The sequence below is a fragment of the Mustela nivalis genome (assembly GCF_964662115.1).
Source record: "Mustela nivalis genome assembly, chromosome: 12".
Classification (NCBI taxonomy): domain Eukaryota; kingdom Metazoa; phylum Chordata; class Mammalia; order Carnivora; family Mustelidae; genus Mustela; species Mustela nivalis.
The window spans coordinates 90,219,950-90,247,128 of record NC_139031.1 but is presented as its reverse complement, the minus strand read 5'-3'; the positions used below and the strand labels follow the sequence as shown (position 1 = coordinate 90,247,128).

The 27,179-nt window shown below is 58.0% G+C and overlaps 2 protein-coding genes and 1 long non-coding RNA gene across 8 annotated transcripts; 2 read left to right on the top strand and 1 right to left on the bottom strand.

The window, feature by feature from the left end:
- Positions 1-1,925: 1,925 nt before the first annotated feature.
- On the bottom strand, positions 1,926-8,126 carry LOC309844811. Its single transcript, XR_014300917.1, has 2 exons — positions 7,186-8,126; positions 1,926-5,697 (listed from the first exon to the last, which is right to left on the bottom strand). It is a non-coding gene; the product is annotated as an uncharacterized lncRNA (long non-coding RNA).
- Positions 6,498-14,884, top strand: POLM (DNA polymerase mu). Of its 6 annotated transcripts, none has more exons than XM_082692062.1 (11): positions 6,498-6,904; positions 8,100-8,283; positions 8,942-9,040; positions 9,196-9,366; positions 10,118-10,189; positions 11,659-11,779; positions 12,947-13,079; positions 13,202-13,304; positions 13,529-13,632; positions 13,707-13,790; positions 13,947-14,884. In XM_082692062.1, exons 1-10 carry the CDS (start codon positions 6,711-6,713, stop codon positions 13,759-13,761), a joined length of 1,236 nt encoding a protein of 411 aa, XP_082548188.1. In that variant the 5' UTR covers positions 6,498-6,710; the 3' UTR covers positions 13,762-13,790; positions 13,947-14,884. The 6 variants fall into 6 exon arrangements, with proteins under 6 accessions (XP_082548188.1, XP_082548187.1, XP_082548184.1 ...); XM_082692061.1 differs by having other exon boundaries at positions 13,944-14,884; XM_082692058.1 differs by having other exon boundaries at positions 13,402-13,632.
- A 9,358-nt stretch (positions 14,885-24,242) lies between these two features.
- Positions 24,243-26,610, top strand: PGAM2 (phosphoglycerate mutase 2). Its single transcript, XM_082692073.1, has 3 exons — positions 24,243-24,778; positions 24,895-25,075; positions 26,405-26,610. The coding sequence occupies exons 1-3, from the start codon at positions 24,365-24,367 to the stop codon at positions 26,569-26,571; spliced, it is 762 nt and encodes a 253-aa protein (XP_082548199.1). The 5' UTR covers positions 24,243-24,364; the 3' UTR covers positions 26,572-26,610.
- The last annotated feature ends 569 nt before the right edge of the window (positions 26,611-27,179 follow it).

The following is a 27,179-nucleotide window of genomic DNA, read 5'->3' as shown; positions in this document are numbered from 1 at the left end:
GCCTGACCACTCCCTGTTATGATCAGGACACGGGGCAGTTACGCACTCTGGAGAGGGTGGGGGAGGAAGGGTGTCTGCAGGAGGGGAGGGCAGCCCCCACCCCACTCCCCACCAGAGGGGCTGTGGGGTCTGTTATCCAGCCACCCGCTCACCCTCCATTCTCATCTCAGGTGAGCTGTAAGGAGTCTGACACAACTGCTCACACCTGTTGGTTTCTAGGGCACCAGCTTGCCGGTTCTCTCCAGGCCCTGGGGACAGTCTCCCTCTTCCATTACGGGGAACCCTGCCCTCCCTCCCGGGGGGGCCTCCTCATTCCCTCACTGTAGCTCCTTTGGTTTCCGCGAGGTCCCGTTTGGAGTCCCACTCCTGAGCTCCTTAGGACTTGGCGGGAGCATGTCCTCCCTTCTCCACTAGGGCAGCCAGATTCAGCCCCCACGACGGGTTTCGTCAGCTCCACTCACACGCCTCGTCCCAGCGGGCACCTCCTAGCTGGCCTCTCAGAGGGGTCTCCTGGCTTACCCCCTTACCCCGAGCTGCTCTCTGGACAGCAGTGGGGGCTTGTGGAAGCTGAGTGGGGTCACGTCCTGCCCCTGCTCAAAGTCTCTCCTCTGACTCTGGGGGAAAGCAGCCTGCAGCCCGAGGACCTCACTTTTTAGCCCCTCGCTGCTTATTCTGCGCTGACCCCACAGGTCCTCCCTCTTCCTGGCAGGTGCCTCCCCCCACGAGACCCCTCACCTGGACCTCTGCGAGGTCACTGTTCAGATATTCTCTGCTCAGTGAGCCATCCTGGGCCCTCCTCCCCGAGGACCGCAGCTCCCTCCCCCAACCCCAGCCACCCCTGCAGCCTCCCCCTGCCTCCTCCCGTCCCCTGGACCGAGTTCTGCCTGCAGCACCCGGTGCTCCTCACCGTAGTTCCAGCTCCCCAGTGCCGTGTAGTGAGCGGCCCTGGAGCTGAGAGGCTTCTAGCAGCGCCGACGACTCCATGTGGAGTCAGTTAGAGTCCCGAGTGCAATGCTAGTCAGCCGTGAGCAGGAGGCACACCCCGTCCTCTGCTCCCCTGGCCTCTCGTTGCCCCGGAGCCAGTCCAAGTTTCTCTCCATGGCAGCTGTCTTCTGAACAGAAGACATGGAAGCTACAAGCCGTCTTCAGATGAAACACAGAGGAGGTCCCAGAGCATCGCCCCTGCTGCATTCTGTTGGTCAGACAGAGCAAGTCCCAGGGCCGGCGCAGGATCAGAGGGGACGAGACCCTGCCTCCTGCCGAGGGCTCTGTGCACCCACGCTGCCAAAACCCACTGCACCCTCTGGCATCTGGCTTAGTACATGCCTTCACTTAATCGTTGTCCCCTTGCTTCCATTAAAATGCAATGGAGGCAGAGATTCCTGCGTGTCTAGTACACCGCGCCCAGCGTGCTCAGACCAGTGAGTGGGGAAAAGCAGGATTTTGCTGAGGTGATGTCTCAGAGGTCAAAGGCCAGTGCTCTGGGACCTTGGAAACAGCCTTTCAGCCCCAAACATCAGTTTCTCCAACTGTAAGATGGGAACATGACGTTAAGACCAATTCCACCGGACTGAGAACAGAAATACAACATAACACATAAGTAGCAGAGCACTTGGCCTCCAGCCAGCTTCCTGTAAATGTCAGCAGTGCACTGATGAGGACCCCGGGCCCGCCTCGTCACCCAGACTCCATCGCCTTCCAACCGCACAGGGTCCTGACCTGGACGCCCCCCGGAGCAGCAGCCCGACCACCTGTCTTCCTCTGGGGAAGGACGGTCTCTGACCTTGACCTGCCCCACGACTTAGGGCAACATGCTGCCTCCCTGTCTGACTTCTCAAGACCCTCCACCCTCTGGGCTGCCATCCAGTGCAACCGGACTTGCCAGCACAGGGCTGTCCCTGAAGCCACTACACTGGGACTCCCCATCATCGTAGCTATGTTTTATTTCAATGGTAACAGTAGTAAGTGGGAAAATACCTAAATAAAGTACATTGGTTTTGTTAACCTTCACAATGAAAACTGCCAGTTATTTCACCAGGAACAGATGGGCTTATTCAGGAGTAAGAGAATTTCAACCCCAGTACAAACACACTGGGCAAAACCCTAAGCAAGTCTGGGAACGAGGAGAAATGGGGTGACTCGGGAGGGGCTGTTATGAGCCCAAAGTGCTTGCGACGAAGGAAGCTGGGAGTGGGAAGTAAGTTGTGGCCCTGGGATGAGGGATGTGTCTCTCACTCCTGCAGGTGTCGCAGCCTTGGGCATGGTCCAGTCCAGGTGAGGGCCCTGCGGGCTCTTCCTGTCGGGTCAGCGATGGACCCAGGGGAAGCCCGTGAACCCCCTGCCGCAGCTCCCCCCTCCATCTCTGGGGGGGTTTACCCCGTACAGACCTGCAGTCACGTTCATTCCAGAACGTGATGAGGTTATAGGCTGCTGTGCTACAAGCAGAATAAACTGTGGTGGGAAGAGTAGACAACTTTGTCAAGTTGGGATGGAGTTCAAGTCACAAACGTCTCTCTTCTCAGAGGCCCTGGGACCCCTTGGCTCCCCACTACGGGCAACCACAGAGTCAGGCTGGTTGGCCAAATGAACCCAGAGAATTCCGGTGAATGACATGCCTCTACTCCATTGTTCTCAGGCCAGATTCCCATGGCGCGGGGAGTCGGGGGCTCTCCTCCACCCTCTGGCCCTGACTCACCCCCCTGGATCCTGATCCCCAGCCTCTTGCTGATCCAGATTTGTATGTGTTTGTATGAACACCCAGGGCGCTGGGTTTAGGAAGTGGGCCTTGAGACCCAGTAAGGTGACGAGAGTGGAGGCCTCCCAGAGGGGATCAGGGCCCTCGTGAAAGAGGTGCCGTTTCTCACCCCTTCTACCCTGTTGGGGACACAGCAGGACGTGTGCAGCTCTCCCCAGCACGGAACCTACAATCCCGGCCTTCTGAACGGTAAGAAGTAAATCTCTGTGGTTTAGAAGCCACCAGTACCGGTGTTCATTATAGCCACCCAAATGGGCCAAGACACCATCCAATCAGCAGCCAACCTTCTCCTCCAAAGGCAGTAAAGCGTGTCTGTATTATACAACCTCCACGCCCTTGGCGAGCCGTAGCGCCTAAGACTAGCACATCCATTCCTGTCAGAAATGAAATCCTGGGGCCCTGATACCTCTTTGCAGATCAGGGACGGTTGGCCGTGGGGCCCACCAGCGGAGTCCAGAGCTGACCCTAGGTCAGAGCACCCTCAGGGGGGAAGGGTGAATGGTGTCCCCCTCCCATTCATGTCCACCTGGAACCTTATTTGGAATAAGGGTCTTTGCAGATGTCATTAAGATAGGAAATTTCAAGAAGCGCCTGGGTGGCTCAGTCGGTGAAGCGTCTGCCTTTGGCTCAAGTCCTGATCTCAGGGTCCTGGGTTCCAGCCCTGCCTCCAGCTCCCTGATTAGTGGGGAGTCTGCTTCTCCCTCTGCCCCTGCTGCTTCCCTGCTTGTGCTCTCTCATTCCTTTTCTCCTTCTCTCTCTCAAGTAAGAAAAATCTTAAAAAATAAAAAATAAAAGAAAGATAAGAAATTTCAAGATGAAGTCATCCTGGGTTAGGGTGATCCTTAAACCCAATGACTGGGACCTTCATAAGAAAAAAGGAAGGGAGGGGGTGAGGCAGCCACCAGCCTAGGCCCACCAGGAGCCCCTGGAAGCTGGAAGAGGCAGGAAGGGTCCTCCCTGGAGCCTCCAGAGGAAGCCTGGCCCTGCTCACCCCTAGATCTTAGAACTCTGGCCTCCAGAATTGGGAGAGAATAAATTCCTGTCATGTGAAGCGACTCGATTTGTTGAGAACTGAAAATGCCAGGTGCTACGGGTAAACTGTCTCCCCCACACCCCTCAAATTCCTACACTGCAGCCCTAACCCCCAGTGGGACTGTATTTGGAGACAGGGCTTTTGGGAAATTATATGGTTAAATGGGGTCATAAGGGTAGGGTCTCGATTCAATGGGATTAGCAGCAGGTGGCAAGGCAGAGATCTCCTCGAGCTCTCTACAGATCACCATCAGGCCCTGTGAGCCCGGAAAGGAAGCCTAGGAACGAAGTCTCCCTGCCTGCACCTTGATGCTGGCCTCCCAGCCTCCTGGCCTCCAGGCCGTGAGAAACGTCTGTCATTCAAGCTTTCACTGCGGTGTTTTGTGATGGCCTGAGCTGACTGAGGCAGCAGGTACCCCAGACCCACGGGGTGTGGAGGGAAGCTCAGGAAGGCGCAGGGCCAGCAGCATCAGCAGTCTGACCACGTGCCCTCCAGAATGCTGCCGGCAAGCAGCCTGGAAAGACGGGAACCCAAAGCCGGGGTGGGCCCCAGAGCAGGCAGGGCAGAGGCCTGGCCCCACCGGCCAAGGGCAGGTGCAAAGTGCACCAAAGTGAATTTTTGAGAAGCTGGCCCACAGGGAGGTTTTGTGAAGGTCACCCGCAGGGACCTCTCTGAGCTGGAAATGGAAACAGGAAACAGGATTCATCTTGGAAAAATGCAAACTCACATATCTGGGCAAAACTAATCCATACCATAGGCGGGGGGACTGCAGCCCTTAGGGCGGCCGTGAGGGCCCAGGCAAGGGCCATTGGTGTAGCCTCTCTCTTTGAGGGGTGGTCTCAGCATGGGGAGACGCCCTGAGGCTGGGGACTTAGGCATCTGGGAACCCCACGGCAGGCTTAGTGGGAGTAGAGGGCTCAGGTTTCTACTTCTCAGTGGGCCAGATGGCAACCTAACGGTCCAGGGAGTGGTGGGCAGAGACAGCACCCCGCCCAGCAGTGCTGTGGCTTTGCTCATGGGGCCCAGGCCTCCACTCAGTGGCACGGGCTCCTTCCCCCTCACAGAACCTCCCTGGGCCTGCAGAAAGCCTCATGCTCCTCAGTTTTGCAAGCTGCCAAGCGTTTGTAAATATAAATGTGTAAATGTGATGGGTCGTTAGAATTTGCCTCTGCCCCCAGGAAGGGACCCAGGTGCCCTGACCAGAGACAGAGGATATTAAGAGGGAAGAAAATGGTTTCAGGAGAGAAATGGCTGCCCCCTGAGGAGAGGCAGGAACCCACAGGTGGGGAACAAGGCTCTGATCCCTTCTATAGCCCCTGGCAGCACCTCCTTCCCCACTGGCCAGAAAAACGGGCACAGGAAAAGAAAAAGGAGAAAGGAGCTGACGGCCAGGCCACCTTATGTGCCAGGAGGGCAGGCTGCTGTTGGAGAGGGAAGAGACCTGCCTGAGGCACCTTCCTCCCCCAGCCCTGTGCCCACCATCTGGGACAGGAGGCCTCCAGGGAGAGAAGAGGAAGGACAGGGGTGGGAACAGGGTTGCACGTGGCCTGTTGCTCCTGTTCATCTGAGCATGGGCCAAACCAGCTGCAGCAGAAGGAATCCAACATGTAGTGCCTGGAGATGAGAGAGACACTCCATACTGTCGGGATGTCTGCTTTCCCAAACTGATCTACACAATCAAAACAGTCCCGGTGCTGGAAAAGGTTTGGCTGGTGTGATTTTTGTTTTCATTGTGTTGGATATGGTTATCAAGTCAGCTTCCAGAAGTCCTTCCTACAAACTGCCAGCTCCCGCACGCCGACAGGTGCACCGGTCAATCTGGTTCGAGTTTCGAGTAGGGGTCTTCTGCGAAATTCCTACCGTGCTCTTGCCAATTTTTCCATTAAATCATCGTCTTTTTCTTATTTATCTGTGGACAGTTTCACAATTACAGGAATTAGACAATTCCCAAATACACAACACTCACTTCCCCCCCTGCTGGCCTTTTAATTAATTCTTATGGCATTCTCAATTTCAGTATGGTCAAGTTTACTATTCTTTTCTCCCCCTTCCCTAGGTTTATTGTGATAGACATTAGTCGACTTTCCAGGACCTTTTTTGTTTGCTTTTTAGATTTGGACGTTTTATGCATCTGGATTTCATTTTGGTGTTAAGGAGTGACGGAGGAAGCCAACTTCTATTTTTCCAAATGGCCGGCCAAGGGTACCAAGGCCGAGGGGCGGAAACACCTTACTGGGTCCGAAACCCCTCTACCGCACGTTCTGACCTCGCGCCCCGTAGCGCCCCGCCCCGCGCGTCCAGCCCCCGCCGCGCTCTCCATCCCACCCCCGTACGCCCCACCCTCACGCCCTGCTCTCCCCGCCCCCACACTCCCGCGCTCCCAGAGCCCTAACCCTAACCCTACCGGCCCCCGCCGCGCATCCCGCCCCCGCCGCTCCCCGCCGGCCTCTCCCGCCGGGCCCCTACCTACAGCGCGTCCCCTCGCCCCGCCCCTCCCCAGCGCTCCTCTGCCCCCATTACTCCAATCCACCCCAGCGCTCCGCAGCCCCGCCCCCGGCTCCGCTCTCCGCGGCTCCACCTTCGCGCTAGCCCAGGGGCTCGCTGGCCCCACCCCCTCCCCGCCCCGCCCCGCCCCGCCCCGCCCCGCTCTTCCCGGGCCCGCCCCCCGCACCCGCGCTCTCCTGGTCGCTCGGCGGTTTTTTACATAAAAGGCGTGGCCTCTGGTGCTATTTGCATGGAGACCCGGCCGCGGGTGCAAACGCTTGGCGGTGGGGCCCGAGGCGCCCCGAGCCGCCCGGGGTGTGCGGGGCGCGGCCCGCTCGCTCGCTCCGCCGGGTGTCACGTCCCCCGCCAGCCCGCCTCGGGCACCTTTCTTCCGGCTTCCGCGCACCTCTTCCCGGCGGCGGCCCGCGCGGAGCCAGGATGCTACCGCGGCGGCGGCGAGCGCGGACCGGCTCCCCCGGCGGCCCGGCCCTCCCCGGCCCCGCCTGCCCCTGCCCGCCGCGCTTCCCCGGGGTCGCCATCCACCTGGCCGAGCCGCGCATGGGCCGCAGCCGCCGCGCCTTCCTCACGCGCCTGGCGCTCTCTAAGGGCTTCCGGGTCCTGGACGCTTACAGGTGCGCGGTCGCGGAGAAACCTGCGGCCCGGGGCCGCCCTGGGGCGCCTGCCCGCGGCGCCTTCGTGGTTGGAGGGCGCCTGCACCTGGGGCGCGGGGCGGGTGCTGCGCCCTCAGGGCACCGAGGGACGGCTGTGCGCGTATGGCCCGGCCAGCACGGCCCGAGGACGCTGCTGCGTGGTGGGAGCCCTCATGTCGGCGCTCAGACTTCGCCGCGGACCAACCACTTTCGCGAGCCGCGTTTCTTTTCAGCGGAGGACGTTAAGGTCTAAACCGACTCACCTGGCAGTGAAGGGGCCCGCGGTTTCGGATTCCAGTTGACCACGGCTCTTGGTCCTTTCCTGGCTTTCCCCGAATATCCTCTCCGCAGCGGGAGCTTGCGGTTAGGGCCAGGAGTGCTCTGTGGTACCAGCAGAGGGCGTGTGCCCGGGGCTCTGGAAGGAGCCAGAGGGCCGTTTGGGGTGGTTGAGGGTATCACCGGCTCACCGCCTTCTGCCCTGGGTGAGTGCGTCTTGCCCTGTTAGCCAGGCCGACCTCGCCCCTCAGGCAGAGACAGGGACGCGAGGCTCCGAGATTAGCAAAAATCCTGGGCTAGGTGCGGAGACACTGCTGCGATTAAGGAAATGGGTTCCGGTAGGTTTGAAGTTGACAGAGCAAGCAAACCAGGGGACAGTCCCCCAGCAGCTTTAGTTCTGGTTTGTTTTAAAGTGATGTAACCTTTCCCAGTGGTTAGACCCGCTCAGAGGAGTTTAGTGGTGGTGGGGGGGGGGGGGCTAAGCCTCTAAGCCCTTTGGTTTATGAGTTTGTTTAATCTTTGCAACAACCCTCCGTGGTAGTCACGTTGTTAACGGCTTTAAAGAGGAGGAAATCAGGGCACAGAGAAGTGAGATGCAGCGTGTGTGGCCGAGCTGGGGTTCAGACCCAAGCAGCTTGGGTTCAGCAGAGGGAGAGGCTCAGGGCCTGGCCTCCATTCTCAGGGGCTGAGGGAAAGGATGGATGAGTGGACAGAAACTTGGGCTGGGCTGCAGCTCTGTGGGTGGTGGGGTCGCAGATGCGTTCATCGGCTAGGAGGGGCTTTCTGAGGAGGTTGTTGGAAGCAGGAACAGGTGCTTGCCAGACGGAGGGTACTGTGAGCCAAGGCAGAGCAGGGCAGGAAGGACCTCTGGGCGTCAGCTTTGTCCCCTCTCTCTGCCCAGCTCCGAGGTGACGCATGTGGTAATGGAACAGACCTCGGCAGAGGAGGCCAGGTGCTGGCAGGAGCGTAGGGCGGCAGCCTCTCCTCCAGAGGGCACCCGCCCGGCGCTGCTGGACATCAGCTGGTTCACAGAAAGCATGGCGGCTGGCCGGCCTGTGCCCGTGGAGCCTCGGCACCGTCTGGAGGTGAGCTGGGTGGCCTGGCCTGGGGCCGGCGAGGAATGCTGGTGCAGGCTGTGGCTCGGAGGGGACAGGTGACCTGTCAGCGGCACCGCCGGGCCGACAGATGAGGGGGACAGTGGGGCTCAGTGCAGACCACCAGGGGCCCTGGGAGGCCAGGCCTTCCCAGCTCTTGCTCTCACCATTGCTATGAGCTCTTGGGGTCTAGTCATTTCGAGCATCTTCAGGCCTTTCTTGTTCAAGTATTGAGATGGTCAGTCCCAGTCAGATGACCCGAGGACTCCTGGGTGGGTCCGTGGCTGCTGCCCTGTGCAGTGTTTCCAGGGGGATGCAGGTGTGTGTGGGCTCAGAGTCGGGCGTCCCAAGTTCAGACCTGGGCTCTGCCTGTGGGCCATGAGCTGCCATCCCTGTCTGTGAGGGGGACGATGAGCACTGCTAGCCCACTTGACCGAGAGGGCTTCAGGAGGTGGAGCACTCACCAGGTGCAGTGACAGGAAGCGTAGCCCCTGAGAGCCCACAGGGGCCGTGCCTGCCACTGCGGTGGGTGAGGACCCCCTCCTCGGCCTGCTCTGCCCCTCCTGTCCTTGTTGGGATGGGGCTCCAGGGGCTGCCTTGCCCCGGGAGCCCTCAGCCTCCGCATGGCCTCTGTATCACCCATCCCCAGGCAGCTGTGCCCGGGAAAGGGCCGCCCGGCCCCGTGAGGGTGCCACCCTACGCCTGCCAGCGCCCCACGCCACTCACACACCCCAACACCAGCTTCTCGGTGAGCCCTGGGTTCCCAGCCTCCCCAGGGTGGGGCCAGACCTGCTCCCGGGAGCCCTGCTACTGTGCCCTATCCCAGCTTGGGGACAGGTGGGTGGGAGCTGGAGGATGGGGAGCCGGGACCCCTCCCCCCTCACCAAGGGCCTTTCCCGGCAGGAGGCTCTGGAGGTGCTTGCAGAGGCCGCAGGCTTTGAGGGCAGTGAGGGCCGCTTCCTCTCCTTCCGCAGAGCCGCCGCGGTGCTCAAGGCCCTTCCGAGCCAGGTCACGGCCCTGAGCCAGCTGCAGGGGCTGCCCAACTTTGGAGAACACTCCTGCAGGGTTGTCCAGGTGGGTGTTCCACACACTCAGCCTGGTGGAGTCGGGCGTGCGGGCAGGTGGGTGAGGTGGCCTGGAGACTGTGAGCGCAGGGATTGGCAGGTGGGTGAGGTGGCCCAGAGACTGTGAGCGCGGGGGTCGGGGGCTAAGGGAAGCGGTGCAGGCCAGCTTCTGGTCCCGGGCAAGCCGCTCTCTACTCACATTCCTCGTCTGTAAATGGGGCCACACTGTGGGGCTGGGAGGGGCCGGGCAGGACTGGTAGCTGGCATCGCCAGCGGTGGCCTGCTGTCTGGGATGGTGGACGGGAGCCCTTGACTTGGAGCACCTCCTTTTAACATACAGAGTATGTAAGAACCCAAAATGTTAGGTCCTTCGCGTGTCCTGTGAAGTATGCCATCTAAGGGGTACACTTGCCCCTGGGAGAACATGTGGGGACCAGACGTACTTTTGAACTCAGTTAAGCTTTTACACAAAGTCCTATTGAATATGTCCCCCGTGTTTGGAAAAGCCGTGGTTTATGTATCTTGGGACCTGCCACGGCTTTTCCAAACACGGGGGACATATTCAATAGGATATGAATGGCCCGTGTTCCCTGGGCCGAGAGCCATGAAGCCAGGAGCACTGATGCCTCCCCAGGCGTGGTCTGTATTTCCAAGTGGGTCCTGATCGGATGAAGCTGCCTTGCTGAGTGTTGGGGTTCCGCCTGGCCCTTGTGCCCCACCCTTGTCTCCAGTTGGGCTGAGCCTTTTGCTTGGTCCCCCAGGAGCTGCTGGAACATGGGGTGTGTGAGGAGGTGGAGAGGGTGCGGCGGTCAGAGCGGTACCAGACCATGAAGGTACGTGCAGGGTGGACCCCAGCAGGGGCTTGGAGCCCTCCCGGGGAGCACAGCACGGCTCCATCCGTGGACGGGAAGCGAGCAGAGGGCCCACCTCGGAGGAGGTGTCATGGAGGCGGCGGCAGCTGGCTGACACCCCATGTGCATGAGGCAGCCAGGTTGAGCGGGGCGAGGGCAAGCTCGTGCTGAGCGCGGGGCAGTGCATTCATCACTCGGCAGTGCCTGTTCTCATCGGACCATCAGTGGGACAGTGCCCAGTGTGCCGTGTCCACCGGCATCTTGAATGGAGCGTGCTGGACGAAACTAACTTCCTCCTGGAGCCAACTCTATGGGCTTCCCCTCCTCGCATGGTTTCCCTCTTTATGATCTCGCCTGTCGCCCTGCCTGTGTCCATAGCACATCTACCCCTGTTCCTCCCACCTCCGACAGGATGTGCCCAAGCTCTTGTGGCCGCCTCCATCTCGCTGCTCTGACACCTGTCCAATCAGCGACCAGCTGGGGCAGGGGGCTTCCCTGGCAGGGTGTGCCGTTGGTGCTCTGGGCGTGGCCCCGAATGTGCTAGGGGCCGATGGGGGGCTTCAGAGAGGGAGAGAAGCCATGTGTGAAGGATGGAGGGTCCCAGGTGAGCGCCCAGCAGAGAGGTGGGTCAACAACCAGAAGTTCATTGTTTAAGCAACATGGTTGGGTGGTTCTGAGCATTTTTTCTGTTGGCACTCGGACTCTTGGTTCAGGGAGTCAAGGGAAGGAAGGACCACCAGCATAGCCCGAGAGGGGTATGTAGCCAGAGGAAGCAGGGCTCGGGGACCCAAGGCCACCAGAGTCATCCTCCTTTCCGCGCACTGGCCCACTTGCCAGCTGAGACGCGGTCACGGAAATTCCTGTTCCATGGGTTACAGCCGCTGCCATGGCACAGGCCTGACCTTCTGTTTTATTTCCAAAAATTGCCAGAGAGGGGATTGGCTAGAGCAGGTGCCTATCTCCGACCAGTGAGCTGTGGTCAGGAAGGAAAGAGTGACTTGCTAGGGCTGGGGTCCAGGCCCCCCACCCATGTGGAAAAGCTCATGTGGTGTCAGCTGCCCCCAACGAGAGGTTGACCCCCATGCTGTATTTCCTTGTGGCCAGGTAGTGACTCCTGCTTGGTGTGGTTCCCAGTGGGCAGGAGGCTGTGGCCATGACTGGTGTGTGATGCTGGACCTGCATGGGCCCTGGGGAAAGAGGTTGCCAGAGCAGGGACCCTTGGAGGGAGGTGCAGTGGGGTCTGTCTTGGCTGTTCCCTGTGCAGGCCAGCCTAGGGGTTTGAATCCTGCCTGTGTGTGCACCGTGTGGCCTCGGGCAGGCTGCTGGAACCAGACAGCCAGGAGTGGCTATGGGGCAGCCCAGGGCAGTGCTGCCCTTGCCAACAGTCATGGCCATCTGTGTTTACTGTCAGGGCTTTGCTCCTGACCACACTGTGCTCGTCTCCCAAACAGCTTTTCACCGGGATCTTTGGGGTTGGGGTAAAGACTGCTGACCGCTGGTACCGAGACGGGCTGCGGACCCTGGACAGCCTCCATGAACAGCTCCAAAGGCTGACCCAGCAGCAGAGAGCAGGTGAGCCTCTGAGAAGGGCAGAACCCTGGGCTGCCCGCACCTGGAGCCCTCAGCACCGGCCCACGGTGCATGCCGGGGGGCTTCCTGGACAGTAGGGTATGGGGTCAGTGCATGGAGATCCTGGGGCAGGCAGGCCTCTCTGGCGGGGTGGAGTCTGGATCCGTTGCAGCACATCCACAGCAAACTGCGATGGTGACAGTGACTGCTATGATGTCGCGCCTCCTGGCTGGACCAGGAAGGGAAGGCTGGGTCTCAGTGGCCAGTGCCCTATGCGCAGCTTGCCGGCACGGGGCTGGTGTCCTGGCACGCTGGCAGATGGCATGGGGACCTATGTAGCAGGAGTGGCTCAGGTCAGGGCCTGTGATGGTAGGGGGCCCCATGCCGTGGAATGAGTGTGAGCTTGAGAGTGGGTCAGGCCTGGGCTGGATCCTGCCTTGGCCCTTAGCTGGTGACCATGGCCCTGGGACTTGACTTCTCTGAGCCTCCATTACGTTGTCTATGAAGCGCGTGGTTCCGTGAGCAGCTCTGTGTGAGGCCAGTGGGTTGCAGGGCTTAGACGCTCTGTCCTCCCCGCGTGGCTGGGGTTGCGGGCCCTGGCCGAGGTCGTTCAGCAGCCTGGCACCCACCACATCTTGGAATATTTCCCCTGGGCTGGGGGGGTGCTGTATAGGGGACCCCATGCCATGAGACCCAGGGAATCACATGTCTGTGACAGAGGAGCTGTCACTGCTGGTGCCACTCGGCCGCTCGGCCCCCATGATGTTTTCAGGAACCACCTACTGAGAGTGTGTGCCCCAGCTGTTGCTGCCCCCTGAAACCTCTCCTGACTGTGCAGGAGGTAGCGGTGTCCCCGTTGGTGCCGAGATGGGCCAGGACTCCAATGAAGGGGTTCTGTCTCTTTCACGTCCTTATCACCTCTGGCCCATTTTATGGAGAGAAAACTGAGGCCTCAAGGGGTAGGGTCTGCATCATGAGGGCATCCACACCAGCACCCTGATGGGACAGACAGTCATTGCCATGATGGGGAGTGGGTGGGGTACGTGGGGGCTTCTGCCCTTTCGTGCATCTGCCCACGGATCTACCGTTTCCTCTACCTCAAAGTGAGGAGGGTCCGGTGGAGAGTGTGACCGGTAGGGCGGGGACGGTCAGGGGCCCGTGCTTCTGCAGGACTCCAGCACTACCGTGAGCTGAGCGTCCCAGTGCAGCGGCCAGAAGCCGAGGCCCTGCAGCAGGAGGTGGAGGCTGCCGCGGTGGACATCCTGCCTGGGGCCACTGTGACACTGGTGGGCGGCTTCCGGAGGTGAGGGGGTCTGAAGGCCCTCGGGGAAGGCATGGAGCAGGCCTTGCTCCTGGGACCAGGGAGTGCATGGCTGCCACAGCCCTGCGTGGCCCGAGTCAGACGGGTTGATGGTGCCCCCGCAGGGGTAAGTTGCACGGCCACGATGTGGACTTACTGCTCAGCCATCCCCAGGAGGGCCTGGTGGCAGGGCTCCTGCCCCACGTGATGCACCGCCTGGAGAGGCAGGTGAGGGGCTGGGGCTGCCTGGGCTGGGAGGACTGTGGGACCCGGGTTTCTGCCCTGGCTCTGCCCCGCGGCGCGGTCACACCTGCTCGGCCCGCAGGGCCTTGTCCTGTACCACCAGCACCACCGCGGCCACCCCGAAGACGCTGCGCACCGGACCCGGCACAGCCACACCATGGACGCCTTTGAGAGGAGTTTCTGCATTTTCTGCCTTCCACATTCCCCAGGGGCCGCAGCAGGGGGCGCCCACAGGCGGGCCGTGCGCGTGGACCTGGTGGCGGTCCCTGTCAGCCAGCTCCCCTTCGCCCTGCTTGGTTGGACGGGCTCTAAGGTAAGCGTGTGCCGTGGGGGCTGGGCCGGGGGCTTCAGGGGGTCACGGCTCTGCCACAACCTTGCTCTCCCCAGCATTTCGAGCGGGAGCTGCGCCGCTTCAGCCGGAAGGAGAGAGGGCTGTGTCTGAACAGCCATGGGCTCTTTGACCCTGAGCAGGTGTGTTGCTGGGGGGACGCCTGGGGGAGGAACCTGCTGGCCTTGGGCTGCCCTTCCACAAGCCCTCCCCACACCCTTCCTGAGGAAGCCCCGCGGAGGCCGTGGGGGGTGTGGGGGCGCTCCCAGGCCATGACGCCCACACTCTTGCTGTAGAAGATGCTGCTCCATGTCGCCTCCGAGGAAGACATATTCAGGCACCTGGGCCTCGAGTACCTTCCTCCAGAGCAGAGAAACGCCTGAACCTGCCTGCCCGGCCCACTCAGCGCTGGCAAGCCAGGCCCCGTGGGCTCCGGGAGAAGCTGCGCTGCTGCCCCAGGCCCTCGCCCCTGCCGACCCCTGACCGGAGCCCCACCGTGCAGGGCGCTTCTCGCCCCCTCCCCAACTTCCAGTCCAGCATCTAATGAAATGAGCACATTGTCCAAACCAAGCTCTGTGTTCTGAGCGTGCTGCTATGACGGGGGAGCGCGGGGCACCTGGCCCCCATCAGCTATGGGGTAATGGTTGAGGGTTGGGGACAGGGGCCACCATGGCAGGGTGCCACTGGGCCAGTGAGAACATGACTGGCGCTGTCTCCCTGGTGGGGCGGTTGAGGAGCCTGAGGTGGTGGATGGCGGTCTCCCAGGGCTCCGAGCCGGGGGATGAGGGCCTGGAGCACCCCCTGCCCCAAGAGTCTGCCAACATCTGGAGAGGGACAGGATGCAGAGCTGGAGCTGGGGGGGGTGGGGCAGAGACTTTCGGGTGCTGACCCCCACCTCCCAAGCAGGCGTCCCAGCTCTGCCTTTGCTCTTCCAAGCTCTGTCCTTGGGCCTTTAACAGCAGGTCGATCAGCGTCCCCCCTCGTTCCTCACATTCTGTAGCTCCCCTCCTCTGCACATCCCCCCCCCCCCCGCTCTGACGGAGCCGCACACGCCTGTGGGACCATCATGGAGGGGCACTGAGTGTGCGGAGTCCCCTGCTTGGCCCTCGGGCCTGCTCCCGCTCCAGTGCCCTTGCTGCTGGACTGTCCGCTTGGAATACTGTCCTGACGCACAGGTCTTTGTCAGGTTAGGGCTCCCCGGACCACTCTCTGGAATAAAAAATATTTTTTAAAGTAACTTGCAGTAACCTTGACTCCTTTTTGGTGTACGGTTTGACGACTTGTAACGTGTAGACGCGTCCACCTCCACCAGGCCAGCCTTGAAATAAAACAGCCAGTGGTTGTACCAGCAAAATGGGTTTCTTGGGAATGGCAGAGGAGCCGTGGTCAGAACAGGACCAGGAGGAGGAGGTTGGGAGGGGCTGCTCTGTGCGAGTCCGATGGAGGAAGTCAGGGGCTCTGGTGAAGCCTGGGGGCAGGGCAGGCTCCCTCCCGAGCTGGTGCAGCTTCCAGACTCCTCTAAGAGAGGTGGCTTTCCCTCAGCGTGCTCAGCATCAGGATGCCCCGTGCTGTCCCTTCGCCGTCACATGCTCTCACGGTGCTTTCCTGTCCCTGCGGGTGTCCTTCTACAGAATGTCCTGTGAGTGCAGGTAGACTCCCTGTGCACTTCTAAGACCAACCCCTCCAACGGTGCCTCTGAGAGTCGTCTGGGCACCCGCTGTTCCCCCTTCCACCCACAGAGCCCCCAGAATTGGGCCGTATGCCTGGCGAGAACCTCGTGTCCAGGTTCCAGTGACAAGACACCGAGAAGCAGCACAGACTTGGACGTGCAGGTTTTCCTTTGTCTCAGGTACACGGTGAGACGCGGGGTTTCCTGGGCTCATGCGGTGAGGGTGTGCCACTTTCCAAGACTGCGCCAACTTGTCCTGCAGGGCGCCCGCATAGCACCCGCACCGGCGTGGTGGCCCCGGAGCCCGGCACCGGGTCCTTGGCTACACTCGCGGTGTCCCGGGGGCGTGTGGCCGTTCTGTGGGCGGGCGAGTGTTCACTCCTCAGTCCGGCACTTCCCAAGCCCACGGTTTACCTTTTACGAGGGCTGCCTTACCCCTGTGTCAGGCTGCTAGTGTCTGTCCTCATGATTTTGGGTCACGTCTCCGACCCAAGGTTACAAACAAATGTTTTTCTGTTTTCTTGTAGAACATGCATTTTACACCTAGGTGTAGGACTCATTTTGAGTTACTTTTGTTGTAAGTCTGAGGCTGAGGTTGGGCATCTGGTATCTGCACGTGGATGTCCAGGGCTCTGGCACCATCTGGCGACAAGACTATCTTTTCCCTCCCAGATTGCCTTCGAGCCCTTCCTGAGACGTCCGTTGGCTGTTTTTGTGCGGGGCCATTGCTGGGTTCTCTTCTGTTACTCCCTCGCTGTGCCTGTCGCCTCGAAAGTACCATCCCGACTCGACCGCCCGGAACTGGGGAGCTGGCGAGAGTCCCCTGACTCTGTTCTCCCCACATTGTTCGGCTTCCTCCTCTCCTGACTCCGCAGCGATTTTAGAGTCCGCTTGTCTGTCTACGAAACACTACTTCAGGACTCGCGAACACAGGCTGTCTCTGCTCCTGTCTGCTTGACTGCGACCCTTCCGTCCGGGTTGTACAGTTTCCAACAGAGACCCTGGCGCACTCTGTTGGGTTTGCGCCTGACACCCCCCTGCTTGCTGCTGTGGCAGATGCTCTCGGTTTCCAGTTGGTCACTGCGAGCACTTGCAAACCCGCCGACCCTGGTGCGTCGCTGTTGGCCCTGATACCAGACAGAATCACCTTTAGTGTAGATTTCTGGCCATTCCGTCTGTCCACGCCAACAGGCCTGCCGTGTGTGACTGGGAGCGATTTCAGGTCCCCTGCTACTTGCTTGTGTGGCCTTGCTGGCCTGGCCAGAGCCTCCCGGACACCGCAGGCGGGTGTGGGCCCCTTTGTCCAGCACCCAGTTGTGGGCTCGGCGTTTCCCCACTAAGATGACGTTAGGGGTCTGGCCTCTGTAGGTGCCCTTTGTCTAGTGGAGGAAGTTCAGCTTTATTCCTAGTTTTCTGAGTGTTTTTGTCAGGAAGGGGTGTTGGATTTTGTCAAACACTTTTTTTTTCCATTCAATGAGATGATCGTGAGTCATTTCTATCAAAAAACGTAACGTTCTCCTGATACGGTATATTAACCGGATTTCAGAGTTAACCTCCCAGCATAAATGTCGTGGTGTACAAAGTCCATTTTATTTGCTACTGGAGTCTGTGCTGAAGTTTGTACACAACAGATCTTGTCTGCAGCTGTCTCTGATGTCTTTGATGAGTGATGGTATCAGGGTCTTTGATACTGTTCACTTTGACCAACATGCCTTATATTTACGGTGAGTTCCTTGAAGCCAGGAAGGGATTGGGTGATTTTTAAAAGTCCAGAGTATAACGTGTCTTTAATTCACCGTGTTTGCCTGTGATATTGTGATGCACAGGGCACCTGGCTGGCTCAGTTGGTTGGGCGTCCGACTCTTGATTTCAGTTCAGGTCCTGATCTCAGGGTCCAACAAACCGGCCCTGTGTCGGGTACCTACCTGCTCAGTGTGAAGCCTGCTTCTCCTTCTCCCCACTCCTGCTCTCTCTCTTTCTCTCTCAAACAAATAAAAATCTTTAAAAAAATATATTTATAATATTTATATTTATATATTTATATCTGCATGTAATATTTATAGAAAAATATTTAAATAGAATAAAAAATATTTATAAAATATACTTGGTCTTCCCATCCACCTCCTGGCCAGAGTCCTGAATCCCATGCAATGTCTCAGGTGAAAATAGTGTCTTTTTTCCAGTGAGGCGCTCAGGATATGGCCAAGATTAGAAGCCCAGCCCCAAGCTCAAGGGAGGGGAGAGGTGCTGGAGATGGCCATAATCAGCCACGCCACGGAAGTCCCTGAAGTGCGGGTCCGGAGAGCTGCTTGAGTGGGGACACGTCCTGTGCCAGAGGCTGGAGCACCCCAGTTCCTCAAGGTTGAGGAGCAGGTGCTGATGCAGTCGGGACCCTTCAACACCTCACCCTACGCACACCGTCATCTTTTTGAACAGGCCTGTTACCATGTTCTTTATTGTATAATAAACTGGTAAATGAAAGAGTTGTCCTGAGTTCTGGGAGTTGCTGAGCAAAGTATCAACCCAGAGAGGGGCTTGTGGGAAGCCCGATCGGTGGCTGACCTGGCAGAGGTATGGGAGAGCAGCTGGGGCTTGCCGTTGGCATCTGAAGCAGAGGGAGTTTTGGGGGACTGAGCCCTTCCCTGTGGGGTTGAAGCAGTCACCAGGGACATGGTGTTAGAGCCACGAGAGATGGTGGGACCCCCAGTTCTCCTCGGTGGAGAGCTGCCTGGTACGGTGTGGGCAGTCAGCGGTGTGAGGGGTAGAGTCCGAGAGTAGAAACAGCCTCGTTTCCGTTAGCTGCTGTGCGGACAGTGCCCGTGTCTAAGGCCAGACCCTTCCCATTTAATGAAACTATTGCATGGTTTGGGGTTAGGCGAGCAGTTGTTCTCTGTTTCTTCTTTCCTGCCCTGCTGCTCTCTCCCTGACTGCATTTCTTTGTAGATACCATTTTTATGGGGCTGCCCACATGGCTGTCAGTGAAATGTCGGCCTTCGGCTCAGGTCTTGATCCCGGGGTCCCAAGATCGAGTCCTGCATCAGACTCCTTACTCAGTGGGGAGCCTGCTTCTCCCTCTACCCCTCCCTCATTCTTGTGCGCTCTTGCCTGCTCATTCATTCTCTCAAATAAATAAAATCTTCAAAGGAAAGTATTTAGTGGCTGTAGGAATTATAGACACACTTTTCGTAGCCTGCTTAAGATTGACATCTCACCACTTCATGTGGGATGGAGTGCCCGCAGCGCCGTGCAGGTCTCCTCTCCCTTCCTGTTGTAGTTCGAGTCCCTCTACATACATTGGAACCTCCAGCGGTGTTAAAATGACAAATTCTAAATTTATAATTTATATATATATGCAGTTATAAATTAAGTTTATATTATACATAAAACTCAAGTGTAGGGGATGCCTGGGTGGCTCAGTCGTTAAGCATCTGCCTTCAGCTCAGGTCGTGATCCCAGGGTCCTGGGATCGAGCCCCGTATCGGGCTCCCTGCTCAGCAGGAAGCCTGTTTCTCCCTCTCCCTCTCCCTCTGCTTGTGCTCTCTCTCTCTCACTGTGTCTCTCTCTGTCAAATAAATAAATAAAAATCTTTAAAAAAAAATAAACAAGTGTAGCTATGTGTACATACATATATAGCTAAACTTCACAATGAAAACTGCCAGTTATTTCACCAGGAACAGATGGGCTTATTCAGGAGTAAGAGAATTTCAATCCCAGACAAATACGCTGGGCAAAACCCTAAGCAAGTCTGGGAACGAGGAGAAACGGGGTGACTCTGGAGGGGCTGTTATGAGCCCAAAGTGCTTGCGATGGAGGAAGCTGGGAGTAGGAAGTAAGTTGTGGCCCTGGGACGAGGGATGTCTCTCTCCCTCCTGCCGGTGTCGCAGCCTTGGGCATGGTCCAGTCCAGGTGAGGGCCCTGCGGCTCTTCCTGTCAGGTCAGCGGTGGGCCCAGGGGAAGGCTGTGAGCGCCCTCTGCTGGAGCTCCCCATCTCTGGGGGGTTTCCCGGTACTGATTTTCACTATATATGTGGTTTCTCCCCATTTTTAAAAAGATTTATTTGAGAGAGAATACAAGCAGAAGGGGCAGAGGGAGAAGGAGAGAGAATCCCAAGCCCGATTCGGGGCTCGCTCTCATGACGCTGAGATCACGACCTGAGCTGAAACCAAGAGTGGGCGCCTCCCAGGCGCCCCCGTATGTGTATCTTAACAATTTATGTTGCTCCTTCTGTATTCTTGATGTTCTCAGTTTCCCTACAACCCCGTTTCTATTCTGTCTGGAGAACTTTGTTACTATTTTCTTCTAGAGCAGCTGCTCTAGGTGTGAATTCTCTTACTTTTTCTTCATCTGGGGATGTCTTTGTCCCACCTTCGTGCTCCGGGGCATTTCTGTTGGGTATAGAATTCTCAGGCTACAATTTTTGCGTTTTGACAGTTTAAAAATATTGTTCTGCTTCCTTCTATGCGTGCATGGTTTTTGGTCTGGCAAAGAATGGCTCCCGACATGAAGTGAATCATTTTCCTCTGGCTGATTTTGGAATTTTTTCCTGGTCTTTAGCCTTCATACATCTCATGGTGATGCATCCGCATGAGTTTCAGTTCTACAACACAGTATTATCAGCCACAATCACCATGCTTTGCACTGGGTCTAGACTTTCTTTATTTTCCAGACTCTCCCTATTTCCCCCACCCCCAGTCCCTGAAAATCACTTTTGTGCTCCGTTGCCTTCTGGATCGGACCTTCTTCTTTTTTTAAAGTTCCCCGTGTAAGTCGTACCACACAGTATTTACCTTCATCTGGCTAATGTCCATGAGATAACACACTCCAAGTCCATCCGTGTTGAGGCAGACGGCAGGATTTCCCTTCTCCTGACTGAATAGTATTTCATTGTGTATCACACATACGATACGTGTGTATATGTACGATGATAAGTGTGCATCACACCTTTATCCACTCCTCCATTGATGGACACTCAATTTCCGTCTCTCCCTCTTGGCTGTCACAAATGCCACAGTGAACATGGACTGCCGATGTCTCTTTGCAATTCTGTTCTCATTTTCTTCAGCTACATACTCCGAAGTGAGATTTCCAGATCATGGGTATTTTTCATGTTTCGAGGAAACTCTGTACTGTCTTCCAGAGTGGCTGTACCTGCTAGCATTCCCAGCACGGTGCACGGGGGTGTGGATGATTTCAGCAACACTTGTCATCTTTTGTCTTCTCGGTGATGGCCATTTGAACAGGTACAAGGGGATCTCCATTATGGTCTTGATTCGCATTTGCGAGGAGAGTCTCTTCAGCACCTGCCAGGACTTGCTTCCTTGGGGTCAGGATGGGGCCTTGGCTTCCATGTACATGTGGCTGCATGACTTTGCAACTTCTAGGCCCTTCTGTGATGCCCTTGGCATTTCCCAGGCCCACGTTCAGGTCTAAAATCATGATCTAGGAGGCTCCCGAACTCACTTCCTTCTCTAGATACACTAAATCCACAGGCACAGAGAAGCAGTGCCCTCTAAAAAGAAATCCAGAAACCAGTTGAACAATTGCTACGAATTGGGCACATGTGAAAGTACACACAGCAATCTGTGTCACCAGTGTCTGCCTGGAAGGAGCTTGTGTGCGTGTTGCCACCCTGGCTCTGACAGCTGCCTTCCAGAGGCCACGTCCCTTGATCACCCATTTCTGGTGGCCCCATGAGGCTCGCATGCACAGGTCCCACAGGACCATTCAAAGAAGACACTGTTCTTAAAGAGCTCTCTGCCCAGGGCTCAGCACAGAGTATGCAGACTGAAATCCTATCTCCCAGGTTTTCCATGAAAGAGGACTTTGCTTACTTTAAAAGCTACTGTCTGAGGCTCAGCCTTCTAATTTAGCACACATCCAAGGCTGAGCCTCCCCTTTGGGACACTGGCAGGAGCTGGCACACTTTCAACCACTGGGAGCCACTGAGAAGAAAGAAGGTGGCTTGGGCCATTGCGAAGGTTTGAGAGAACCACAAGTTTGGAGTTTGGGCTGGGTTGACTATGACAAGCTTCACCCCCTCATGAGAGCCCTCTGTCAGGGTTCAGAGAGACAGTTGTTGTATCAAAGACACAGAAGCCAACACAGAAGCCAACACAGAGAGTCCAGGAAAATGGACAGAAGAATAGGTTCCAAACAAAAGAACAAAACTCCAGAAACAGACCTTCATGAAATGGAGATTAGTGACTTAGCCTGATAAAAAGTTCAAACTAGTGTCATAAAGATGCCCACTGAGCTCAGGAGTATTAGGCATGAACAAATGAGAATTTCATCAAAGACATGGAAACTCTTAAGGAAGTACCACACATAAACCACAGAGATGAAGGCTACAGAAATGGAAACGTATTCAACGGAGGGTTCAGCAACAGACGACACAGAGCAGACTTGACAGTACAATGGAGCTCATCTGCTCAGAGGAGGAGAAAGAAAAATTGAAAAAGAATAGCTTAAGGGGTTTGTGGGGCACTCCAAAGAACCAGAATGGGCATTACAGAGTCCCAGAAAGAGGAAAGAGAGTGAAGCTTCTTCGAAGAGATAGTGGCTGAAAACCCCACTACTCTGGGACAAGAACTGCGTGTCCAATCCAGGAAGCCCACAGAGTCCAAATAAGATGAGTTCAAAAACCCACACTGAGACCCATTTTTTTTTTAAAGATTTTATTTATTTATTTGACAGAGAGAGATCACAAGTAGGCAGAGAGGCAGGCAGAGAGAGAGGAAGGGAAGCAGGCTCCCTGCTGAGCAGAGAGCCCGATGTGGGACTCGATCCCAGGACCCTGAGATCATGACCTGAGCCGAAGGCAGCGGCTTAACCCACTGAGCCACCCAGGCGCCTCCACTGAGACCCATTTTAATTAAGTTGTCAAGAGTTAAAAATAAGGAGTAGCTTGAAGTGTCTTAGAGTATCTTACTATTAAAAGCAGTGAGAGAAAAACAACTTTTTACATGGGAGTGTCATAATACTTTCAAAGTGCTGAAGGAAAAAACAAAAACAAAAAACTGCCAGCCAAGAACACTCCACCTGGCAAAGCTGTCCTTCAGGACTGAAGGAGGGAGAAAGAATTTTCCAGAAAAGCAGAAGTTGATGGAGTTCATCATCACCAGACCAGCCTTATAAGAAATATTGAAAAGGGGCGCCTGAGGGGCGCCTGGGTGGCTCAGTGGGTTAAAGCTTCTGCCTTTGGCTCAGGCCATGATCTCAGGGTCCTGGGATGGAGACCCGCATCAGGCTCTCTGCTTAGACGGGAGCCTTATCCTCCCTCTTCCTCTGACCCACTCATGCTCTCTCACTCTCTCTGTCAAAGAAATAAATGAAACCTTAAAAAAAAAAAAAAGATAGGGGCGACTGGATGGCTCAGTGAGTTGAGCCTCTGCCTTTTGCTCAGGTCATGATCTCAGGGTCCTGGGATGGAGCCCTGTGACGGGTTCGGCAGGGAACCTGCTTTCCTCTCTCCCTCTGCCTCTTTCTCTACTTGTGATCTGTTAAAAAAAAAAAAAAAAAAAAGGATAAAGTTCTTGAAGCCATGCATCAAGCTTCTCCAGAAATCCGAGTCAGGACGCAGGGCCCACCTGCTTGTGTCCCTCTGCCACACTCTCCTGTGGGGACTGGTTCTTTGCTGCCCCTCTGCCTGTAGTGCTGTCCCCCAGAGCTCGTCCTCCAAGGTGCCATCTCTACCCCCTCCCACTGCCCTCCCGGGACGCAGGAAGAAACTTGTTGAGTAGCTTGGATCTTCCTCATCCCCCACTGAACAGGAGCTTCCTGCCTGGCTCTCTGCTGGGCCCCCAGGGCATGACTTGCAGTAGAAGGGACAAAAAGCAGACCACATAGCGGTGTGGCTCTAACAAGGGTAGAGCCGCAAGGCCTGCCTACATGTGGCGCTGCAAGGAGGAGGGTGGCCTCCACCCTCCCAAATCTGAATGTAGAGGTCCGGTCCCCAACACCCACCCTCGGCCCATGCTCCTGTTGGACATGAACCCGACAGCCCGTGGCTCTGTGGGGCATGCCTCTCAGATTTCTTTCTTTGAAAGGTGGTTTCGGTGGGGAGGGGCAAGCCTGAGCCTGGGTGACGGCAGGTCGGGTGGGAGAGTGTGGCAGCAGCATCCTTAGCTCCCCTCTGGCCCAACCCCTCCAGCTCCCCTGGCTGTCCTGGGAACAGTGCTGGCCGGCTCAGCTCAGCCCCCTGCCCGCACTATGGCCTCGTGCCCCTCCTGCAGGGCCCAACTGCTGGCCCCCACCCACTCCCCTGGCTCTGCCCACAGGGACCTGACCTTTCACTCCCTTCTGTTCCTCGAGGGGACTAGTGGAGGTGAGGTCACCAGGCCCACCCCTCGGCCTGGCCATCGGCCACAGGCCCCCTCGGTACTCATCCTGCGGGCAGGGCAGAGGGAGCTGGGGAGGGGGGCCAGAACTCCTGGGGAAAGCAGACCCCATGCCCAGCTGAGCAGAGCAGAGCCACCGGGGGAAGCTCCTGGCCACTCACAGGCTTGCACGTGCACACAAATGCAACAAGTGACATGGACACACATGTGTACATATCACACCCAGGCACACTTGTGCCCACGCACGTGTGCACAGACGTGTACATGGGCAGACACAGACTCCTCTTTACACAAGCCAGCTGCCTTGGCGGAATGCAGGCTCGCTTGTTCCCAGTTATGGTGATGAGGACCAGCCACTGGGCTTGTGGCCCCCTCCTGCCTGCAGGGAGGAGCGAGTGCTCAGAAACCAGCTGGGTTCCCGCCAGCAGCACCTTCCGGGCGTGTGGGGGACTCTGCCCCTCATGCCCTATCCTGCGCGCAGCCCCACCCAGCCCCGGTGCGGGTGGCTGCGTGGGTGGCTGCTGGGGCTATTTTAAGGCTGGCTCTCAGCCTGCCCTCCCCCTAGGCTTTGCTACTGGCCACCTGCTGCCGCCCGTCCAGCCTGGAATGCTGACTGGCAGTTGGTGTGGGGGCGGGGGGGCTGCGGACAGACTGTTATAAAACCGGGTGCACCGGGGAGGCCGCCGTCCCTGCCTGCGGCTCTGGCGCCACCATGTCCACCCACCGCCTTGTGATGGTCCGGCACGGCGAGAGCACCTGGAACCAGGAGAACCGCTTCTGTGGCTGGTTCGATGCGGAGCTGAGCGAGAAGGGGGCCCAGGAGGCCAAGAGGGGTGCCCAGGCCATCAAGGACGCCAAGATGGAGTTTGATGTCTGCTACACGTCAGTGCTGAAGCGGGCCATCCGCACCCTCTGGACCATCCTGGACGGCACAGACCAGATGTGGCTGCCCGTGGTGCGCACCTGGCGCCTCAACGAGAGACACTACGGGGGCCTCACGGGGCTCAACAAGGCTGAGACGGCCGCCAAGCACGGGGAGGAGCAGGTGAAGATCTGGAGACGCTCCTTCGACATCCCGCCGCCCCCCATGGATGAGAAGCACCCCTACTACAACTCCATCAGCAAGGTGCGCTGCCTGGGACACCAGGGAAGGGTCTAGGGTGGGCAGGGCCTCAGGGATGGCTCGGGTGGGGATGGGGTGCTGGCCTTCTGAGGAGAGAACAGCGGTGTGGATGACCCCAGGAGCGGCGGTATGCAGGCCTAAAGCCCGGGGAGCTGCCCACTTGCGAGAGCCTCAAGGACACCATTGCCCGGGCCCTACCCTTCTGGAACGAGGAGATCGCCCCCCAGATCAAGGCTGGCAAGAGAGTGCTCATCGCGGCCCACGGGAACAGCCTTCGGGGCATCGTCAAGCACCTGGAAGGTGAGGCCCATCCTTGCAGGGGGTGTGGGCAGAGGCAGGTTGGGGGGGCCGACGGGGCACATGCCCTTGAATCACTTGGCTCTCAAGTTCTCATCTCAGCTACGTGCCCCCTGCCAGACAGCTCTGCACACGAGCACTCAGGGTCAGGAATCAAACTGTGAACTAGGAGGACTAAAAAACCACTTAAAAAGACTACTTAGCAAAATGTTTGTTTTACTCATTTGTGTACTGGGACACTATATACAATGACTTTCCTTCTGGAGATTGAGGGTGGAAACGTCTGCTGCTCCAACCCGGGCCCAGAGGCCTGGGGCTGGCTGGGCTTCCTGGACATGTGCCTGGGAAAGATGGTAAGGCCATGCCCAAGGACGCCCAGGCCCTATGGCCAAAGCAGGGCTGTCTGGCCCCAGCTCTACTGCTGTGTGGCCCTGGGCAAGTCACTTCACTTGCTGGATCTCCACCACCTTCTCTGGGGTTGGGGGGGAGCTCATTAGGCCTAGGGCAGGGGAACCCAGACCCTCAGCTCACACCCACACAGGGAAAAGGTAAGACCAGTCAAGAAGGTGCAGGGGTGCAGCTGTCCTCGAGCCCAGCCTGTAGCTGGGTTCGCAGCAGGGAGCCCGGTGCGCTCCTCCACTGGGCTCTCTCGGACACTCACAGATCTTTGGCCTTTAGGCTTAAGTGTGGAAAGGGAAGAAGGCCAGTAGGGTGGGGAGCCCCAAGCCCCCTGCTCTGGAGGTCAACAGGGAGCTGGCCAGAGCACAGACAGGCAGGCCTCTGAGGCCTGGCCAGCCCCAGTCCACCCTCAAGACCACCTCGTGTCCCTGCTCTCCAGGGACTGGGTCTGGGAGAGGAGTACGGAGGCCAGCCTCACTGCAGTCTCCTACTGCCTGGAGAACGGGGAAGTGGGAGCTGGGGTGCCAGAGCCGCAAAGGTCAAGCTGCTATTCCAGGCCAGGGGCTGCAGAGGCCGGCAGGGTCAGGTTTCCCTGGAAAACCTCGCCCTTTCCACCCACAGCCTCCCCTCCGCCCTGGTCACAGGCAGCCCTGCTCGCTGTCCCTCCACCCCTGGTTGTCAGGAGCACCCCTGCTCCTGATGGCTGGAATTTAGAATGTTCTAGAAACCAAACAGAAGAGACCAACAGCACAGCCCCAGGTCTCAGTGGCTTCTGGTTCGGGGAACAAGGTCCTGGTTTACCATGCTATTTCTGCAGGCCACTCAGTCTCGCCATCTCCAGGGGCATCTGTGTGGGGCCTTGCTGCGGGGGATGGGAGGGCTGCTGCCTGGCTGACTGGCCAAGAGGATTAAGGACCTGTTCCCCTGGTTCAGGGATGTCGGACCAGGCCATCATGGAGCTGAACCTGCCGACGGGGATCCCCATCGTGTACGAGCTGGACCAGACGCTGAAGCCCACCAAGCCCATGCGGTTCCTGGGGGACGAGGAAACCGTGCGGAAGGCCATGGAGGCTGTGGCCGCCCAGGGCAAGGCCAAATGAAGGGTGGGTTTCTGGGAATAAAGGCACTTGCTCCAACCACCTTGAGTCTGGTGTAGCCCCGGCATGCCTAGCTCCAAGGCCCTGAGCAAAGGGCTCCACAATCCCTGCCCCAGTGCCCTCAGGCCCTGCTGCCCACCCGATTAGGTGGGAGGGGCCCAGAAACCAAGGGCAGGAGTCTCATCCCTGAGCCAGGCTATCAAGTACCTTATAGCAAGCCCTGTATGGTGATGGCCACCTGGTAACCTTGCCCAAGCATCGGGGTGCCTGGGGTAACCCAGCTGTCCCCAGTGAGTGAGTACTGCAGTGAGGACACCACCTCATGGCTAGCTTCCCTCGGGTGGGCTGTCCCTGCCGTCCCTGTAGCCCCAGGCTGGGCAGGGTGAGGTGGTACTGAGTCCCACCCCCTGGGTGTCCCCATAGCTGGGGACATGCCCACCACTGGCCTCTGAGCTGACAACACGGGACTCCTGGTGCCTCCGGAGCTGGGGGCGGAGAATCAGGGCTGGTGAGGCCTGCCTTTGCAGCCTAGGGGACAAGGGGGCCATCTGCCAGCACCCGGGGCCATGGGTCCCAGTGCAGCCATCACCCCGGCTGCTCCTCCCTGGCAG

What these genes read in the sequence shown, in the direction of transcription:
- POLM (XM_082692057.1), top strand. Translation starts at nt 6,711, where the DNA reads ATGCTACCGCGGCGGCGGCGAGCGCGGACCGGCTCCCCCGGCGGCCCG. An exon ending in CGGGTCCTGGACGCTTACAG is followed by an intron (nt 6,905 to 8,099) that starts GTGCGCGGTCGC and finishes CTCTCTGCCCAG; the next exon opens with CTCCGAGGTGACGCATGTGG. An exon ending in AGCGGTACCAGACCATGAAG is followed by an intron (nt 10,190 to 11,658) that starts GTACGTGCAGGG and finishes TCTCCCAAACAG; the next exon opens with CTTTTCACCGGGATCTTTGG.
- PGAM2 (XM_082692073.1), top strand. Translation starts at nt 24,365, where the DNA reads ATGTCCACCCACCGCCTTGTGATGGTCCGGCACGGCGAGAGCACCTGG. An exon ending in ACTACAACTCCATCAGCAAG is followed by an intron (nt 24,779 to 24,894) that starts GTGCGCTGCCTG and finishes GGATGACCCCAG; the next exon opens with GAGCGGCGGTATGCAGGCCT. An exon ending in CATCGTCAAGCACCTGGAAG is followed by an intron (nt 25,076 to 26,404) that starts GTGAGGCCCATC and finishes CCCCTGGTTCAG; the next exon opens with GGATGTCGGACCAGGCCATC.